The sequence below is a fragment of the Phoenix dactylifera genome, chromosome 14, assembly GCF_009389715.1.
Source record: "Phoenix dactylifera cultivar Barhee BC4 chromosome 14, palm_55x_up_171113_PBpolish2nd_filt_p, whole genome shotgun sequence".
Classification (NCBI taxonomy): Eukaryota; Viridiplantae; Streptophyta; class Magnoliopsida; order Arecales; family Arecaceae; genus Phoenix; species Phoenix dactylifera.
Window position 1 is genome coordinate 14,306,103 of NC_052405.1, and position 20,073 is coordinate 14,326,175.

Here is a 20,073-nt window from a genome sequence, read left to right on the forward strand (position 1 = left end):
GCGAGCTTCCTTGCGTTGCTTCGACCTTGTTCTTCTCGCTGGCATTCTTTGTCTCCCTCTTCTACTAGTGGGAAGAAGTGAGAGGTCACATAGGGGGCGGTTATGTTGATATATCATTACTTCACCAGCCTTCTGTTTGCTCATTGTTTCATTTCATGATGGGAGTTGAGGTTGTTTATCCCATGTAGTGTTGTTTTATTGTACCTGGTTATGATTCATCTATTGCACTTATTATTATAGTGATTTTTATTTCTCGTTATTGGATTCATCTGTTTATCCCTTTTTTCATCCTAGTTCTGAAATGAGCTTAATAAATTTGATCCTATCTAAGTCCGCGGCCACACAATATCGGTAGAGAATTGCCGGCTTTTGGTTGGTTTTTACCATAAAACGCTATTTTCGCTTCTTCTCCTGTCCAATATGGATGACACCGTGAATGGCCCAATCCATCATGAGTTGCACCATTCAGCTCCCACCAAACAGAACATGGATATAATGATGCAGCATGGCACCTCTATTTTATTACAATTCACGCACCAGCAGAATTTAAGCATGTAATAATATATAGCTTCCCGGTGCACCGCCGACAATTCCTTAAATCAGGGAGCTAGATTAGACACAATAGGATTTGATGCAGGGATATCAGCAATTTGAGCTCAAAATTCCCTACACTATGCACTGCTTAATGATTGGCAAAGAGAGCTACGACCTGATGAGGAAATGTTACAGTGTGCGGAAGGGGAAGGGGCATGGCCCCAAAGATGAAAGTTAAATCAGATTTAATTGAATCTACTCTTTCTGAAAAGTATAACATCCACTAGACATTATGAATAAACGACACGATATACACCCAAGCAACCTGATTAGGATGAGCACCAAAAAGACTTTAGATTACAGCTAATTGATGAATTGCTGCTATGCCTGTATATAGATCATCATTGTCGTTGCCGTCGTTGTCATTGTCATCATTATCATCATCCTTACCCATGCCTTCCCTGTCAAATTGGGATCGGCAATGTAGCAGAAGCACCAGCTCTTCTTCCAGATTCCAAATGCTGATAAATCATACAACTGCAGACTATCCCTCCATGTCTAATAAGAGAACTCATGGCCACGAGTGGATATATACTTCTTGACCCAGATTGCGATGTCTTCAGCACACGCTTGCGCTTGTGGTGTCTTGAGAAGTACATCGAGTGTGGCAAACTCATGCACTGCATCCTTGTACTCGAGGAGGGGAGCATCAACATTGACCTTACGGAGCTCCTCAGAATATGCAATTGCTCGATCCTTCATCCAGTCATGCTCTGCAACCACTGTCAAGGTTGGGGGCATGCATTTTAGCGGAGGCCCCCTTCCAGGTATGAGGGGATTTGCAGCCGGATGGTCTAGGCTGAATTCATCCTCTGGTAAGAACAGCTTCCAAGCAAGCAAGCACATGGATTTGTCATAGAAGTAGGAGTTGGCTAGTTTTAATTCCGAGTGGGTTGGGACCTTTCCAATGAAGAATGGGTACATTAGGACCTGTGCGACCACCTTTACAGGATCTAACAGCTTCCCAGCTTCAACTGCCTTCCGGGCCACAAAATCTGCAATGTTTGCACCACAGCTAACACCAAGCAGAACACACCTGCTTCGACATAGCATCAAGCAAAGCATGAGTTAATGCTGTGATAGCACCAAAGCTAAAATGTCTCAATATTGTTTGACTCCAAGGGAAGCACCGTTAGATATGATGATTTCAATTTTGTACAGCAGGTTTTCAGAGGAAAAAATAAGAAAATCCAAGAATGGAACAAAGCTTGATTTTATTTAAAAAAGAGACTAGTGCAAAAATAAAAGGTAAAATCAGCTTCGGCCAGCTTAGACTATTTAATAATTAAAATATGAGTAATGAATAAGGAAAATGGGTGACATTTAAACGAGTTTTAATTGGAAAAAAGGCTCATCCACTGACAAGTCTAGCACATGTACCTGTTTTCAGACATCCACTTTTATTTTTGCTTCTACTACCACCAATACAACATTGGCTGCAATTACATTATAATATGTACTTCCACGATTAGATTTATTTTCTAGTCCATCTTTAATATTTTCTATTATTCTTTTGTCTATCTCACTTGAAAACATCTATTGACAGAGACAGAAGGAAGTACATTTCTTAAGCCCTTTTAGTCAGATAAAACCGCTAAATAATTTTTTTTCTCCAAGACTTGTATACATTTCTTAACCTACAACAATAGCAGAATAAGACTTTTCTCAATAACCACTTATCATAACTTGGAACTTGTGCCATGAGCCCATGCTACAGTTTTGATATTCCCCTATATATAAATTAACCTTACCAAGTCTCTTTTGCTTAATTCTTGAGCTTGCAAGATGAGGCAAAATCTTCTTACATTTCCAGCACATAAAAGAACACCAAAAAGTCATGGGGAAGCTTTATCTAAATCCGACGTCACTTTGTTTACACTTCATTACAACATGCAAGGGCTTGGTTGCATGTAGAATTGGTTCGCATGCGGGTTTTCAGTTGAAGTCTCTGCATTCTAAAAGCAGGCTTTCATCTTTATGGTCTCATAAACAAATTAATATGCATCTACAACCCCATGAATTAAAAGAAGAGTACGTTCTTACCTCCATGAATTAGAAGAAGGGAGTTTGTTCTTCATTGTCTCAATAACTGGCACATGTTTAGAAAAAATGATGGTAGAAAAGGTTTGGGGCAGAGCCCATAATGCAGATTTGGAGAATGTAGAGAACATTTTACTATGTGTTAGAAAAAAAACTAACCATCTAGGTGAAGATATCACATTTAATTTTTCAAATCATGATACTACATTCATTAATTCTTGTATCATAATAAATCATCCTACATAAAGAAGACAGCATTATCCCTATGGAATTTATTTCATATCATGTTAAAATCTTCATATGGCACATGACAGTTTATTCTTGTTTTTGACTTCCATACAATTGATCAATCATTTCTTAATTACCCAAAGATTTGGAGACCTCTAACTAAAGATTTTTATTCTTGGCATGTACAGATGAAAACAAACAAAACAAACATCACTGAAAGTTTGATCATACCATGTGCCACCATAGTTCCTAGATTTTCTTGCTCGGGTCATTGATGACCCTCCTCTTTGTATAGACAAGCAGAAATGAGTATTTAGTCTGCAAGTTCCTTTACCCTACCTTGCTTCAACTCATTGTGCATTTATCAAGGGTTGAAAACAGTTGCACTGCATGAGAAGCTGGAGTGCTGCATAGCACCTCAGCAGTAGGCAATCACCTAGGCGAGTGCTTAGGCAGAAGTGGAGGAAGAGGAACAAGAAGGGAGGAAAAGGAGAAGGTGAAAGCAGAGGGTAAGAGGATGATGTTAAGGCAGAGAAAGACAAGGAGGAAAGTCCAAGGAAACAGGGAAGAGAGGGTGGTGGGGAAGGACAAGAAGGTAATGTGGATGACAGGAAGCAGAGATGGGGTACCCACATGACTCTTGACTCATATTTTCCACCTAACCGATGTACTGCCTAGGCTGCATGTTTAAGCTTCCCAGGCTATTTTGGGCATAGGCAACTGCTATTTGGCACGGCTGCATTCTGGTGCCATGTAGGCATTCCGGATAGGCAAGGGTCTAGACAAGCATATGAAACTGCATGGACAGCTCTCAGAGCAGTGATGTATCCATACCGATGATATATATTAACAAACAGGTATATATCCTCCCTCTCCCCTCCTCCCCTCACCCCCCCCACCCCTCAAACTGCACCTAGAATTGGGAAACGAAAAACAAAAAGGTGTCTGACATGACAGTCAAATCTGCAATACCGTCACCAACTTACATGGATTAAATAGAGCTATCTTTGGTTTACATCTAAATCAAATATAGAAATTAAAGCATTTGAGCATCAAATATTACCATGTATAACATTTATATCCCACATGCTCTTACTAACAATAACATGTTTTATCTTCTTACCTTCTAAGGCTCAAATCTGCTGCATCTTTATACTTTTGCAGCCATATAGATTGTGATCTATACCTACATGTCCTTCCATATAAAGCTAACTGATGACAATGTAAAATATTCTGTATATACAATGTTATCGTTCCTATAATGGGCTTGTATACCTCTAGAGAAGTTTATTCATCGACATAGTGAAGAGAATTGTTTTACCATCAGTACAAACAACATCGTATCAACAACTGTGGTCAAAGTTGGCTTCCACTTTTTGGAGCTCCATTCCTCAACCCTGATCCCTATCAGCTTCAATTGCCCTTAACATTAAGGCCACACAAGCAGGATACCATCCCTTCTGACTGTTGTTGTGCTCAAGATTGTTTAACTCCACTACCATCCCTTCTTGGCTCTACTACTTCTTACACTTGTCCTTGCTCTACCCTGGACCAACCCCATCAATTTATTTGTTCTAAACTCAGTGGCTTATTTAGGCCTCCATTGCTCTTTCTGGTTCTATTCTATTTTTGATGAATTGAGCATAGACACTTAATGCGGCATTAAAGAGATTCAACACATTCGAGAAGCAGACTGATCCAACGCATTTGTCCATTAAAGCTATCTGCCCATTTTGGTGACTCTATTTTAGGTAATGTCCTTAACCTTTGTGATACCATCAAATAGTCATGTATGAATCAAATAATCAAGACCAAGCATGTAACCCCACTCAGTTCAAAAATTTCAGCATCGTAGGTAGACCTTAGCAAATCATGCTTGACTGTCTAGCTAGATATTAGGTGGGCATGTCCAAAAGTTTTTGGCCCATCAACCCAAGTCAGGCCTCACATTTGTGACCCAATTACATTTCAGGCCAGCCACAGACTAGAAAGTCTATTGGCCTGGCCCGTCCTAAAACCATGTATTAATTTGCATTATTATTATTTATGGATTTTAGATATAAAATTTAAATTATTATATCCTAATTCATTTAGATTAAACCTCCAACCCTATCTCCCTATCTCATGAAGACTCCCTAATCATCCATCTCCATGTTCATCTCCTCCCTACCTTTATGAAAGCTTTGTATGATGTCAACTTTAATCTTAGGTGGCCTCAGCAGATAGCACTTAGCCTATCACCACTTAATTGAAGAACATGATGCCAATCATGGTCACTGGTCCTATATCATACAAAGCTTTCGTAAAGGTAGAGGCATGGGGAAATATGTTTTGGATAAAAGGATAGGCCTCATGATGGCGATTAAATACAATTAGATGAATGGGAAGAAGAGAGTTTTCTGAATGCAGATTTTTGAGCTATACAAAGAGGATATGAAACGTACATTTTGCACATGGCAAAAGGATGTGGGAGATATAAGATACATATCATAACCTTTAATATTGAGTTCTAATATGTATAAACATTCAAGGATGGAATACATTTAATTTTGGCTTATTATCTAGTTAGGACTATAGGTGAGTCCTATTTAGGGAAATGGAGTTAATTGAAATTGACATTAAATCTAATTTTTCAGCTCCCTTTTGTTTGAGGGTTATGATGGATTAGCACCCCCTTTGACCTGCTTACTCCCAGCCATTGTTGACAAACATGTTTAACCGCCCAATTTATTCAAGGTTAGGGGTAAGTATTTTAAACAACACATGGTGCTACCTTTTCCTTTTAACATGTTGTAAAACATTCAACCATATAGGGTGAAGTAGTTTGCTCCTAGGCTAAAAGGGGTCAGGAATAGTTTAACCTATTAATTCTGGACAAACTCTTTCAAGCAAACCTGACCTCAGAGTAATAGAGTTAAGCTCTTTCATTGATTTTTAATACTTCGATTTGACTAAATCGGGAACCTATTGTGGTATGAGCCATCAATAGCTTTAATATTTGGAGTATAAAGATCTCAAAAGTGATTAGGTCAAAAGACTAAAAGGTAAGTTCCGTGTTGATTATGCAGTGAGCTAAAAGAAACTTTAAGATTCATTGATGACAATAATTTACCAATAAGGACCTCTTAATTCCATTATCAGTTTTGACATATACATATTTCATTGTTAAAAAATGTTTAAAGGATGAAGTTATTAAAATTTGTCATAGCTAGCCAAAAAGATGATTTAAAATAAGTTTTTGATTATGCTAAACACAGAGGAGTTAAATCCATCCTCAAAATGTTTGGCTTGAGTTTGGCTGAAGAAGGCTGAAGAAAGAGTGGTTGGGGCGAGATCAGATATCTAGTCCTATACAATATTTGAAGAAACACAGCTAGGAATTATGGAAACTGGTGTTTGGAGACCTAGTCAACCTTCTCGGGTAGACTTAGTCGAGCCATTGTCTGCTAGGCCTAGCAAGTCGTCGATTTCAAATCTAAAGCTAAGAAAAATGCAGCCAAGCTATCTGACCTTGATGGTTCAACTGTTAAATCAACGGAGTCGATAGAATCGATAGTAGCAACTCGTGCAGGTCGAGGAACAAAAATATACTAAAAGGAAAGAAAGAAACAAATGAAATCTTGGTTTCTAATTCTGTTTGCTTAGCTCCCATAAGTTGCTTCTCTCTCCATCAAACCTACGTCTTCGTCACTATCCCTTCATGAGTCTCTATCACCCTTCTTTTGCAATCTCCATCGCTATTCCCATGGGTGATGCCGAGCACCCAAATTCATCTTTCTTTGAGATCTTGTCACTACCACCACCATGGTAGAAAATTCATAGTCACCAAAGGGCTGAAGAACAGTAGGGAAGTCTCAGGCCGTAGGTGTCCACGAAAAAGTGCTTCCATGCTTGAGAAAGGTAAAAAGGTAGGCTTTTAGTTAGAGTTTAGAGACAAAGAAAGGAGTAGAGGTATTATGAGATGAAGATTTGATCCCAACCAAAACCTAGCCACCAGGCTAGCACAATGGATTGAAGGAGGCTAACTCCGAGTCATGAAAAGAGATCATGCTATGACATTTGGAGGAAGGTGGACAATGGAGTTTGCTGGCAGATACAACTAGGTCTGTGATCCCATGACTTCTCGTATCCTGCGGCCAACTCAAGGTTGACCTGTCTCCAGACTAGAGAACCATGACATAGACTACACATCATTCAAGTAGCGTCAATGGGTTCAAAAATATTAATAGAAGCAACTTTCTCATGGCTCAATCAAATTAATAAGGAAATCTGCATACTCAAAAAAGGAATTAGATTTCAAACTAGAAAGAAAACATGAGTTGTGAGTACAACAATATTGTGGATCTTTTGTACCGCCCAAATCCTACATGTAAGAAGTTGAAGTGGTCAACAAGGCCAAAGCAGAGTTAGAAAATCAATGCAATTTGCATGACAGAGAGGTTTAAAGAATGGGGCTGACATAATGGGATAAGGAGCAATGCAAGTGTTTTACAAATGATCTTAATTGGCCCATCGACCAAAAGGGTCTATTAGGTCAGTATATAAAACACAAGATCATCATGCATCAAAGCATCAAATCATATTCAGCAATTCATATTGTTCAAAGATCTCAAGACCATTAGATCTTAGTGAGTTTTTTGCGTCTCCTTTTTGAGCTTTAACCAGCCATAAGTCCCTATTTTTGCTTTCGTTTATATTTATTGAAAGTTTTTGAGCTCATAAAGAATTGTTTTGGATGTTGAATGAATGCTCTTATTTCTTGTAATAGAACAAAAATGGTCAAACTTAAGTTTGATACATAAATAGAAAGCATTATGTTTTTGTGGGGGGGAGGGGAGGAGGGTTGGGGGCAAGGTGTAAAATCCTAATACCTAGGCTCATATTGGTCAAGTGCCAGTCAAATACAAATCATTATGGATTGATATTGATAGGAAAAAATAACAGGGTGTTCCATCCTTTTTGACTCAATATGGTCAATCTAGGTACCATATCGAAGTGGTTCCAACAAGCCTAGTAGTTTCCGCTTGTTACTAGTCAATGCCCAGTGGTAGCCCTCGATTAAGCCCAGTTTTCCCAGAATCAGACAGCAAGAGGCATCCTAAGTATTTTGTTATTTCAATAGACTGTTCATGTACTGCCAATATGGTCTAGAACTTGAATCCGTAGGTTAGGGGTGACCTTAGCCTTGGTGATCTGTTGGGATTTACAGTCCATTGGGTGCTCTATCACCCTTATAAATTTAAGATACCCTGCCACTTTTATTTCATATTTCTGGCACATACTTTGTATTTTCTTTGCATTATGCTTTAGTAAGCACATCAAGAAAATGATGTTTACCCAATAATGCGTGCTTACTAAAGAAGTTTATACAATGATAACCTAGAAGTAACAGCAAAAATAAATAAATAAGGGCAGGTGATGTGATCACTAAAATGGTGACACAAAATAAATTGGAAACCCCCAATGGACCTAGTTAAAAGCCAAAAGAATATTAGAGGCAAAAGGCTTAACTTGGCAGTACAAAGAAAATTTGGTTCTTGGTGTAGGGAACTTATTGGTGCCTACATCTATATAAGTAAGATGAGGTTTCATCTTGGTGGTTATCTTTAAACCATGGAATCAACATAGTATTATAAGTAATCTAGGGTATTTTTGCCAACATCAAGCTAATAACAACCAATAATGGAGCGCTACCAAGGAATTGCATCATTAAAACTTTCATATCAAAACAAAACACAAGTTTCAAAATTTAAATGTCTGAAACAAAAGTGGATATAAGTCAATGGCACCTATATGCACAGTGTACCATACCAATCCCAAAGTTTTGTTGTCCCACCCAACTTACGAATCGCAAAATTATTGAATCATGTGGCACACAGCACATGTAGGTACCCTTCACTTGCACACACATGGAAACAGAATTTGCCTTTTATAATGAAAGGTCATCTCCTCTTTTTATCTCACAGAGGATATGTAAAACAAAAAGGTTTCAGTCCAGCACTTTTTATTAATCAAAAACCTTGCTGACCAAACCTTTTCTAGAAGCCTTTAGACAATAACCAAATCTTACAGGACTAGAAGAACCTTTTCTATCAATTCAATCTTTGCATCTAGTAGCTCTCTTTGAGACTGGCTTAGAAATGTCTGGGCTTAACACAAAGCCTAAAAGATCATATAAGAGGATGATTTCTATTTCCTAGCTAGTATATAGAGCAAACCAATGCTTAAGGAAACATAATGAGTTTCTAGCAATTTTTTGCATGAGAATTTTCAGGTAGTCGATGCTGAACATATAATGTCATTGTCTTAATAGTTTTTAGAGAATTTAAAGGAAAGCATTTTATATATTTTATTTCCTCAACTCCATTTTATGATGAGATCTAAGCAGAACTCCAATCCATAAGCAGCAGCTGACTGCATTATTTTAGGAGGAAGAAATAAGACTACAGAAGCCAGTTGTCTAATTTGAAGAAAAGAGGAAAAGTTGAGGTTAAGATCAGTCAATCTCTAATCTCTCTCTCTCTCTTCTTCTCCGTTCTCTTCCTTTTCTCCTCTCTTTCATTCAGATTCATTTCCTCTTTAGTCAGGGCAGATCTGATTTCAAGCAGGCTCAAAACCAATATTTTAAGTTTCACTTCCTGGCCTGTACAGATATCTTGCCAATACAGTATGCCCCTGTGCCAACACATGTTACACCATTGGAGCAGGCACATCACCCGTAACATGTCTTGATACAGGAGCATACCGAGCCCTTGTACTGATACTAACCATACCAGGTTGTTGTGGCATGCTTTGTATCACCCTATATGCTAGGTACTTAAAATGTAGTTTTAAACCCTTACTCGAATTATCTCAAGGCAACCCAATAGCAAATCACTAAAATCCATCTAGTTATATTTCCATACAGGTACAACCTTAGAGACATTTATCTCAAGAACCTCCATCACTTCTACATGGAGACAAATCATCAAGAGGCTACATAGTAGGGGCTGGTCCTTGCCTCCTCCCACTACCTTCTTGGAGCTGCTATGGAGTAAAATTTTACAAAGTGTATTGCCTTAACCTATTCATATAATATTATATTTGCACTTTGCATGCATCATGCACATTATTTTGCCTTTGAACAAGGATGCTTGTTTCTATCATTATTTGCAAGTTTCCCACCCCTTGCCACACTAATTTTGTATTCTTGGCATATATCTTAGGTTGACTCTGCATGGTACTTTAGTTTTATGGAATGACAACCTAGGAGTTACATCTAAACTTAAATAAATAAATGCAGGTGATTTGATAGCTAAAATGGTTACATCATGGGGGTCTTTACCTCCTACTAAATTCTCAAATTGCTATAAAGTAAAATTCTGCAAATTGAATTGTCTTCAGCCCATTATTTTGATATTTCACTGGCACTCTGCATTGTATCATGTTGATCACTGGCTTGCTTTTTGACTACAAGGCTTTTCTGTTGTTGTTGGAAAACAAACTTCGATAGATTTATATTATGTACTAAGAGAATAGAGCAAAATAGGGTGTAATTTCTAAGACAAGACATACATTTATATTTTATAGAGCAAAGCCTTATGGCCTACATGCAAAAGTCTAGACAAGCTTAGGCTTTTTGTTGACCCAATGTATTGATTTTTATGAGGACAAAACAATTGAGTATGATGCTAATGATTTTATATTTTTGGAGCAGTTAATTTGTTATATAGGAAGCTCAGTGAGTTTGAGAGATTAGAGAAGCATGGAGAAATTTTTGAAGAGTTTTGGAAGTTTCTGTAGTGGATGAGTTGACCCCTAAAGATCACGAGTCGACACCTGAATGGCCACAGATAGAAAATAAAAGGCAATTAAAACAATCTTTTCACGAGTCAACTCCTGAAGATTACGAATTGATCCGTCTGCACCTGATAACAGTAACATCTAGTTTTTCTACGAAACCAGAACGGCCATATTCACTTCCAACGACTAGTTTAGCATCTATAACGGCTCGAAATATCTTCCAACTGATTTTTGAAGGTATAAATGTATAGGAACAGTCAATAAAAAATAAGAAGACGAAGATCAAAAAAAATGAGTGGATAAGGTAAAAAGAAAGAAATGCAAGTCTATCACCACTTCTTGAGCTTCAACTTAAGGATCAATCTGAGAAGTGATCATTTAACTCCTCTACCCACTTTAAAGAGAGCTTCCAAATATTGACAGAAAGCTTCAGCTTAAAATTTTCAAATTCCATCACAACATCAAGAGCAAGGGCAAGAGAAAGGGGGAAGTGCTAAACTCTACTCACCAAGATCTCAACTTTCAGAGCAATCAAACTTGAGCTTCAACAGCATCAATCCAACCTTTGTAGAGGTTATATTGTATGTATTTTCTATCTTTCTTTTCTACACGAGATTAAGAAATCTTGTATGGAATTTTTGGTATAGCTAACACCGTAAAAAATCAGCTGGCTTATAAGATTTGGTTGTACCCGTGAAACAACTACTTTGCGGTCGATTGTCTTGAAAAATCGACTAAGTTTTGCTGAGCTTGAAAATCAACAAAGAGTTTCTAAGGGTTGAAACTCGGAGTTGGTTTAGCCGTACCAGCAAAATAGCTTGATTTTGGTTTGATTACTAAAAAAAATCAACTGGGTTTGGTTGTGAGCCTAGAAAACAAATGAGTTGTAATCTTGTATATAGATTATAGTAAAATTTTCATGAGAGAAGCCTTGGGAAGTGGATGTAGGAGCTGAGTTTGGCTCCGAACCACTATAAAATCTTGGTGTTTAATTTGTTTGTGCTTATTCTTATCTTCTGCATTTATTTATCATTCATTTCGCTGTGCATACTTCAATTTCAGATTAGTTTTAATTAAAAATTATTTAAGTTTATAAAAAAATTAAAAAATCCAATTCACCCTCCTATTGGGTTGTCATCTTGGGCAACACTTTTGCCTTATATATTTAAATTATGTCAAAACATCAACTCCAACAAGTTGGAAGCATTTTACTGAAAAAAATTACCACAAGATCTCAAAAGGGTCAGTTCGATGTAGAGCAACACTACTTAAACACTTGGCTTGTGCATGAACACTCACTGATCATGATTCATTAGGAACTCAGAAAAGCGGGATATATTAGCGATGGCTACATTCACTTTGGAGAAATTAAAATGAATCTTAATAAACAAAACATTTATCTTTCAAGTGTTACTGTCTTGCCATGGGTCGCACCAGCTGTTAAACTTAAAAAGCAGACAAAATATGAAAAAGTGTTTTCGATTCTTTCAAGGAAATGGTAGACCTATGGAGGAAATGGTGAAACTATTTGGCAAGAACAAGTAGATTTTTCAATTGGCAGTGCATCTATGTATTGTCATTACCTAACATCTTTGGGGCAAAAAGGAACCAAAGAAAATTTAATGATAAATGCATGCATAATTCCAGCAATTTGTCGTGTAGGTAAACAAGAGCAACTCCAACTAATGGGAATGTAAACTAAATAAATACGACACAAGCCAAACCATTTTGATGATTAGAAATGCAAAGATAGGGAAATCTTGTTTGGCCAGCAAACAGAATTAAATGGAGAATACATTGTAAATGCAATGTACACTGAGTAAGCATAGTTTTCGGGCAATGTATAATATACCAATGCATCTTTCAAGGAACTGATTAACATTACAAAATTAACAAGAAAAAGGTCATCTAGATTAGGTAAACTGAAGATATTATTTGACTCAATCCTAACAAAGAAAATATCTCCATCTACTTGTATTTTAGATCCTTCCAAACTCCATCTAGATCTCTGGAGGTCTTCCCTTATATTTTTAGCACTTCACCTACTAGAAAGTTCCTCATCTTACCAGGCAGAATGCACTCTTTCATAATTTTATGCTTAACTGATCTCTTTATGTCATCCTAAGCATTTAATCTTTCTAATGCTTATCTTTGTCATCCAGGTCTTTTCCATTGCCCATCACAATGAATCATACAATATTGTAAGCCTTACTGCTGATAATTTAAATGATCAATACATCAATAAATAAATTGAATTAAACCATGATACAAAACAATGAAATACAATGCTCATATGCAAAATGGTTTAAGAGAATTGTTAAACCAATCAGCTAATAAAAGCAATATAACTTCCAGAATTAAAAAAATAACTTACAAAGAATACTTTTACTAAATTCATTCTTGAACTTGCACACATGCTCAAAAAGTTCATAATAATTACTAATTTTGATTAAACAAATTTGGTTACATCATTTATTCAAAACCAACCCATGGAGTATAATTCAGTCAAAATTAAGTTGTATTTTGCATCAAAGGAAATAAACTCACCAAAAAGAGCACTTAAAACGTAAATTTGAAAAATATGATTTTTTCAACATCGAAATAATACTTGGCTTCTTTTCAACTTATGGATCAAAATTAAAATTCTGCCACAGACTCACAATCTGTAAAACCATCCCTTTCATTTATTTCATCATTTAAATAATTCTAAGAGTATTAGCTTTTTTGCAATGGAAGACCCAACTAGTAAGCCATCATATAAACAAAAAGAAGATGCAATAATAGTCAAACCAGAAACCTATAGCCTCTGAAGCAATTCCATCAAACTCATTGAGAACTTTAGTAATCACTGTCTTGAAACTCCCTTCTTTTTTACAATCAAAATTTTGTGCTTTTATGGAAGTGAAATGGAGAAACCAGCCCCAGTTCCATAAAGTAAACAAAAACAGAGCCTGCAGTCCTTTTAATTAACAACATCTAAATATATCAAAGTGAGAATATGCACTATACGAGGCCTTATTAATCCTTATGACCACAACATGCCTAATATGAAGGAGCAATGTTAGACTTCCAAAGGAGCCTTCCACACCATTGGGAATGAATTTATCCTGATGCATTACTTGATTTATAAGCAGATTTTCCTACTTATCATTTAAAAGATTTGACACTGTTTTACTTTACGCAACCTTGAAAGCTAGTACATCTCAACCATAATAAAGATTGCAATAAAATATTTAATTGAAACTTTATCCTACCATGGTACTGTATGATCCTTCTTCAGCTTATTTTAGTACATATTCAATATTCTTAGTACTTTATTATTACCCAACAAGAATAACTTATAATGTCCAAGATGACTCCTCAAGCTCCAGCTACCATCCATGGTATAGTATTTCATAGCTCATTTCCAGAATCATCAAGAAAAGACAACGAAAAGCATATAGATTTTAAGACTGACAATGTAATTAACAAGCATTACAGTTTCAACACAAGCAATGGAATTCTCCTCCATAAAAATGAATATGAAAGCACCCACTATTCCTGATATTCATAAGCATATCTCTGCTCTTGATAATACTGCAACAAAGATCCACTAGTTCTAACAAGAATTCTCAACATTCAGCTGTTCTACTAATCGTTGTCTTAAACTACAGAATTCTGGAGAGCTACTGGATAACCACCTATAGATAAATCAGCTTGTAGCAGCCAGTATATATTTTGATTCTTAACCTAAAACATGTAGAACATAATTATTCGAGATCACTAGAAGTACCATGAAAAGTTACTTTTCCACATTTTCCAAAAGCTACACATGGATCAAATAAAAATTTCCATTAGAACTAAGCAAGTTCAATCTTGCATATGAATATGAATCCCGGTTGTAAGGTCCAGACTGAAAAATTTCAACTCCAGCAGGTACTATCAAATGCCCTTCTACAGTCGAACATTGAAACCGTGTGATACCCGATGCTGCTATTGCCACTTTCAATTTTTTACCAAATTCGGTTCGCTCGAACTAATTCCTTAATGCAATGTCATCTTCACTATCAAAAATATATATATCAAGATCTCGCAAAAATGGCCAAGAACGACAACAATTTCACGACATCATCAATAGATCCAACTCATCGACACCAATAAGTCAAATGAAAGAAACGAGCAGAAGGAACTGCTAGTAGACTAGTAGTAGTAGAAGAACAAGAGGAAGAAGAAGGAGAAAGGAACCTGGAGGGATCAGCATGAGCCGCCAGCCACGGCTCCACCATGGACGCCCCAAAAGTATCCACAATATGCCGCTGCACATCCGACCGCCTGACTTCCGCCGCAGCCCCACCACCAGACTTCGCACTCCCCATCGACTTACTACACTCCGCCAGATTCGCCTGCTTCCCCAGCCAGTTAAGCACCTTCAGCCCATCCTCAAACGCGGCCGGGTACCGGCTCTCGGGCGCCAGCCTGTACCCTACGGCAATCACAATCGCCTCGCAATGCCTGGCGATCCGCCGGCAGAAGAAGTCATTGGCAGCGGAGGCATTGCTTCCGGCGACGAACGCGCCGCCGTGGAACTGGATCACGACCGGCAGCCGCCGCGCGGCCGCAGGGCGGCGGGCGGATGGGCCAACGGAGGGGAGGTAGCCGCCGTAGGGGGCGCCGCCGTCATAGCTGTTGCGGCGGGGAGGGGGGTGGGGGGCGGCTGCCGCGGGCGAGGGCGAGGGCGAGGGGCAGGGGGAGGGGAGGCTGTTGCGGCGGATGGGAGGAAAGGGGGAGGGATCGGGGAGGAAGATGCGGACGGAGAGGGAGGTGAGGGGGTCGATGTGGATGTCTTTGGTGGCGACCTTGTCGTCGGCGAAGGAGGGGTTGACGGGGGCGGTGGACTCCTCGGGCCGGGAAGTGACGCCGAAGGGATCGAAAGAAGGGTTCTGGATCCGGGACTGGAGGCGGTGGCGGAGGAGTAGTTTAAAGAAGACACTGTAAAGCTTCACGCCAACGCTAGGCATTGGCACCTCTCTTTCTTCCTTCCCTTCTTTTTCCGCGGGGGTTTTCGGGTTGAGAAGAAGAGAGATGGGAGGTCGGAGATCTGGGGAGGGGGGCAGGTGGGGGTAGTTCAGTGAGATGGAGTGATGGGAGATAAAGAAGAAAGCGTGGGGAAGGGGGAGGTGGGGAGCAGGAGGATGGGGACATGGCCCTTTTGTTGGCTTCTGGAGACAGCTTCTTGGAGTTACTCTGTTGCGATTTGGGTTGTATCTTTACCGCCTAAGAAGGATTCGCCTTCCTTCGCGCGAATCTACCGTTGCGTCATCCACTGATAGATTTGAGATCTGTGCGGTGTATGATCCTACGGTGGATTCTCGCTAAGGAAGATGAGTCTTTCTTTCTCACGAAGGATACGCCCCGGTCGATGCTATAATTGCTGTTCAACTTAATTTAAATTAATTACTGGGGGAGGTCTCCCGTGCGTGGTAGAAGTTGGCCAGCTGGCTTTTGCATCATGGAAGGAAATAAGAGGCTACAAGATCGCCTGTCACGCACGGTTTGCTTAGTGGGACCAATCAAACCGTGCCATATGGCATGGAGGTGAACTTTGTTGCCGTTGGGATATAGGCAGGCCACTCTCGAGTTTGATGTTGTGCCTGATGTGGCGCCTAACGAAAGGTCCGACTCATCTAGCCCAGTAAGTTGATCCAATATTATTTTGCCACGTCGATAAAAAAAAAAAGTAGAAGTGAGTGAAAGCCTGGGAGGCGGATTGGGAGAAGAAGGCAAGAATCTTCCTGTTGGTATAACGGAAATGCAGGGCTGGCAATCGGATCGGATCGAGTATAGAATAAGGGCTGGCAAGAATTTTTTTAATACAAAATCTGTTTAGATGTTTTTATAAAATTATATTAAAAATTTTATAGAAATTAAGCATGGTGATCCATCTAATTGCTTTTTCCAAGAATCTATCTAAACTCAGAGTAAAAAAAAAAAAAAATGTAAGATTGATGGAGCCCATTCAATGCTAGATGAAGTTTGATTGATATACGGTCATGCTTAAATAGATAGCTCAATTCATGAATCTTACAGGATTTTCAGCTCAATTTTTTTATAAATATTCAAGCATACTTTAAATATATCAAAAATTCACTTTTGAATTTGACTATGTATAATATAATTCAATTTTTTTAAAAAAATGAAACAAATTAAATGCGATAAACTGGGCCGAGTTGGGTCATACTCGACGTATCTTGCGGGCTAAAGTAGTTATACTTGAGGATGACTCAGCTATGATTATTGCCTTAATCTAGAAAGGCACTGGCGGTACGTGTAGATGTCACCTCTTGTTTCGAAATATTCAGATCATGATTACTGGTGGCATGGTGTTCCGGGCCAAGTATGTTTACAGATAAGCTAACAAAGCCGCAGACTAAGTGGTATCATACGTGGCCAATCACTTTGGAGGGGCCTTATAGGTCGGAAAGGAGGCTGCCTAGAGTGCTCTGGAATGTGTTATCTTTTTATTTTTTTTTAATTATATCATACTAAAATTATATAAATCATCCGTTTTAGTAAAAAAAATAATTAATTAATTACCGCAGCTTCCACAGTGATGACTGCCGTTTAAAGTACTATTATGATCAGTTTGAAAAATGGAAGAGGTGCTAGTAACTCATCCATTAGAAAATGGCAGATGATAGAAATGGAAAGTAAAAACAATAATTTATTTGCTGAGTTCCCTATTTGGAAAATAAGACATCAATATTTTTTTAAGAATGTTATCTTACTTTTTTTTTTTTTTGGTAAAAACGGCTACTCATTCAAATAGATCTAACATGAGTACAACCCGCCATGTCCGAAGAAATAAAAGACAACAAAGGAGAAGGAGCGTTTATAGTAGACGTCCACAAAACATCCCCAGAATGCCGGGCCACAAAAGAGGCGACCCAGTCGGCGGCCCTGTTCGCCTCTCTAAACACATGACCAATCTGGAAACCGACCATCATCTGAGCCATCCTCCGAGTCTCCCGAATAAGGGGGTGACCGTCACCGTACCTGTCCATCCCCCGGATCCAATCGATCACCACCGCAGAGTCTCCCTCGAGGAACACTCGCTCGGCTCCAAGGACCTGCCTGGCATAGGATAAGCCCTCCCAAGCAGCCCGCAGCTCCGCACCAACAACTGCGATCCCAGGAGTCCGACGCCCACCTGCAGCCACCAACCTACCACCGTGATCCCTGATCACAAAGCCGACCCCTCCAGTCAAACCGTCTAGTGACCTACTGCCATCGAAATTTATTTTGAGATAGCCAAGGGGTGGGGGTACCCAAGACACAGTAACGAAAAGGGGCGCTGAAACAGCGTAAGAAGTACCCCAGGTGTCCCTGACCATCCCAGAAGAAAACTCAGTGGCAGCCGCCATAACCTCCCTCGCATGTCGTGCCGCTCTGTCCACCACCATCCTCGGAGGCACCCGCCTCCCCTCAAATATGCCTGCGTTCCTATCCAACCAAATGTGATAAGACAGGTACGCCCTCAGTATACCCTCCGCTGCCAGCCTGGGCCTACACATGGAATCTCTCAACATCCGCAACAGATCCTGAGTCGAGACTGCCGCATCAAACAAGGGGACCGAAGAACACTGCCATATCTGTCGAGCTCTAGGGCACAGCAGGAGAACATGCTCGATGGTCTCCACGATATCACCGCACGTCTCACAAAACTGAGATACCCCCATCCCACGCCGAACAAGCAGACTCCTAGTCGGGAGACATCCCCAAGCCACCTTCCAGATGAAAAGTGCCACCCGTGGATGAATCCGTAATCTCCATATCCATCCTCCCACGATCTGTCGCGCTGGCGTCCTGCAGAACAACGAAAAAAGATCCCTGGCCCTCACCCGCGACCGCCCCGTCGGAGTCCAAAGCAGCCTATCTGACGCCCCTCCAGAGGGAATTGGCAAGGCCAGAATCAACTCCGCCAACTGCTCACCAAACACCTCCCTGATCATCCCCACCCTCCAATGGCTCCCCTCAGAATCCAGCAGATCCCTGACCCTGCACCCAGCTAATCTCGCAGAATCCACCATGGTCGGCAAACAACATATCGGCCAATCGGTCACCCAGCTGTCCTCCAGCACATCTATCGAGCGCCCATCACCAATCACCCAGCTGTCCTCTTGGAATGTTATCTTACTTGATAAACATGAAATGGCCAAAAGAAGTGGATTTTACTCTGAGTTCGTTGGAGGAGCGTGAGAGGTGAGACCGTCATAACGGCTTGTTATTTTAAACCTTGCACGAGAACAGAGTGAGCTGGTGGCGCGTGGGAACGATACATTCTCGATGCGGATGTCCGGCCAGGGGCAGCAAATGAATACTTCGTTGTGCTCTAAAAGTCGTGCTTGAACTGCCTCATATGCTTTATCATAATAATACTACTTGATAAATAATTCATATATTAGGAGTGGAGCTCCAGGCTGCATGGCAGGGCGCTGTCTATGCAAGACGGATGCTAGAGGCCAGACACATCATTCTGGAGGGAGACTCGACGGTAGTGGTCGAGTGGATTCTACACGGAGGGCGGAGGGGAGCAGTGTACCCGCTATTCGGCGATACCTGGTAGTTGATGAGCGAGTGTGATTCCTTTCAAGCCGTCCATGTGTACTGAAAGACGAACATAGTGGCTGATTGAGAGGCTATCTATGCCGCTCAGCACATCGAAGAGATTATTGGGACACGGGAGTTGGATGTTCCTTCATCTTTGAGTAGTTTTTTTTTTTTTGATTGGGTGGCGATACTCAGGCTTGCCAACGTAACAAAAAGAAAAAAAAAATCCATAGATTTAATGGAATCAGATGCTGTGGCGTAGAATTATTAAAATAGTACATATTTGGTGAGACATTGTGGGCCACTGTAATACTAAAAATTGTTCATCATATAGATAAAGATGCTAATCATTTAAGGAATCGTTCTTATTTATATAAATCATCGATGTATATTTGGAATTACAAACATTGACTATAGAGGGGAATCAGAGAAACGTTTTTACATTCTAATTTGTTAGTAATTTGGGCTGGCCAATTTCAACCTGATCTCATTTTAGTTTATTGGGCTGAGATTGGACCCATATATGTGGGGTTAAGTATGGACCGCTGAGCTTGGGCCAAATGTGTAGTAACTGAGCTGAGCCTGATATCACCTACAGCCCAGCCTAACCAGTCCAATGTGCACCCTTAATTTGGAATTAAGCTAATGGGTGGACCCACATTTTTGAAATGGCCTAATAAGGAGAGAGAGTACAATCATCTAATACATAGTAGTTTTTTCAGCATACTAGTTCTTGTAGCTTTGTACCAAAAGGAATATAATTTTGTAAAAGAACCCTAGGGGTCTTGAAAAGAGTATGATATCTTAGGAAAGCTCTAAGACAGTTAAATCGCGATCCGTTGC

The 20,073-nt window shown here is 39.7% G+C and overlaps 1 protein-coding gene across 1 annotated transcript; it reads right to left on the bottom strand.

The window, feature by feature from the left end:
- Positions 1–760: 760 nt before the first annotated feature.
- LOC103719639 (probable carboxylesterase 11) lies at positions 761–15,797 on the bottom strand. Its single transcript, XM_008808976.4, has 2 exons — positions 14,869–15,797; positions 761–1,630 (listed from the first exon to the last, which is right to left on the bottom strand). Exons 1-2 carry the CDS (start codon positions 15,639–15,641, stop codon positions 1,093–1,095), a joined length of 1,311 nt encoding a protein of 436 aa, XP_008807198.2. The 5' UTR covers positions 15,642–15,797; the 3' UTR covers positions 761–1,092.
- Positions 15,798–20,073: the final 4,276 nt, after the last annotated feature.

What these genes read in the sequence shown, in the direction of transcription:
- LOC103719639 (XM_008808976.4), bottom strand. Translation starts at nt 15,641, where the DNA reads ATGCCTAGCGTTGGCGTGAAGCTTTACAGTGTCTTCTTTAAACTACTC. An exon ending in GCTCATGCTGATCCCTCCAG is followed by an intron (nt 1,631 to 14,868) that starts GTTCCTTTCTCC and finishes ATGTCGAAGCAG; the next exon opens with GTGTGTTCTGCTTGGTGTTA.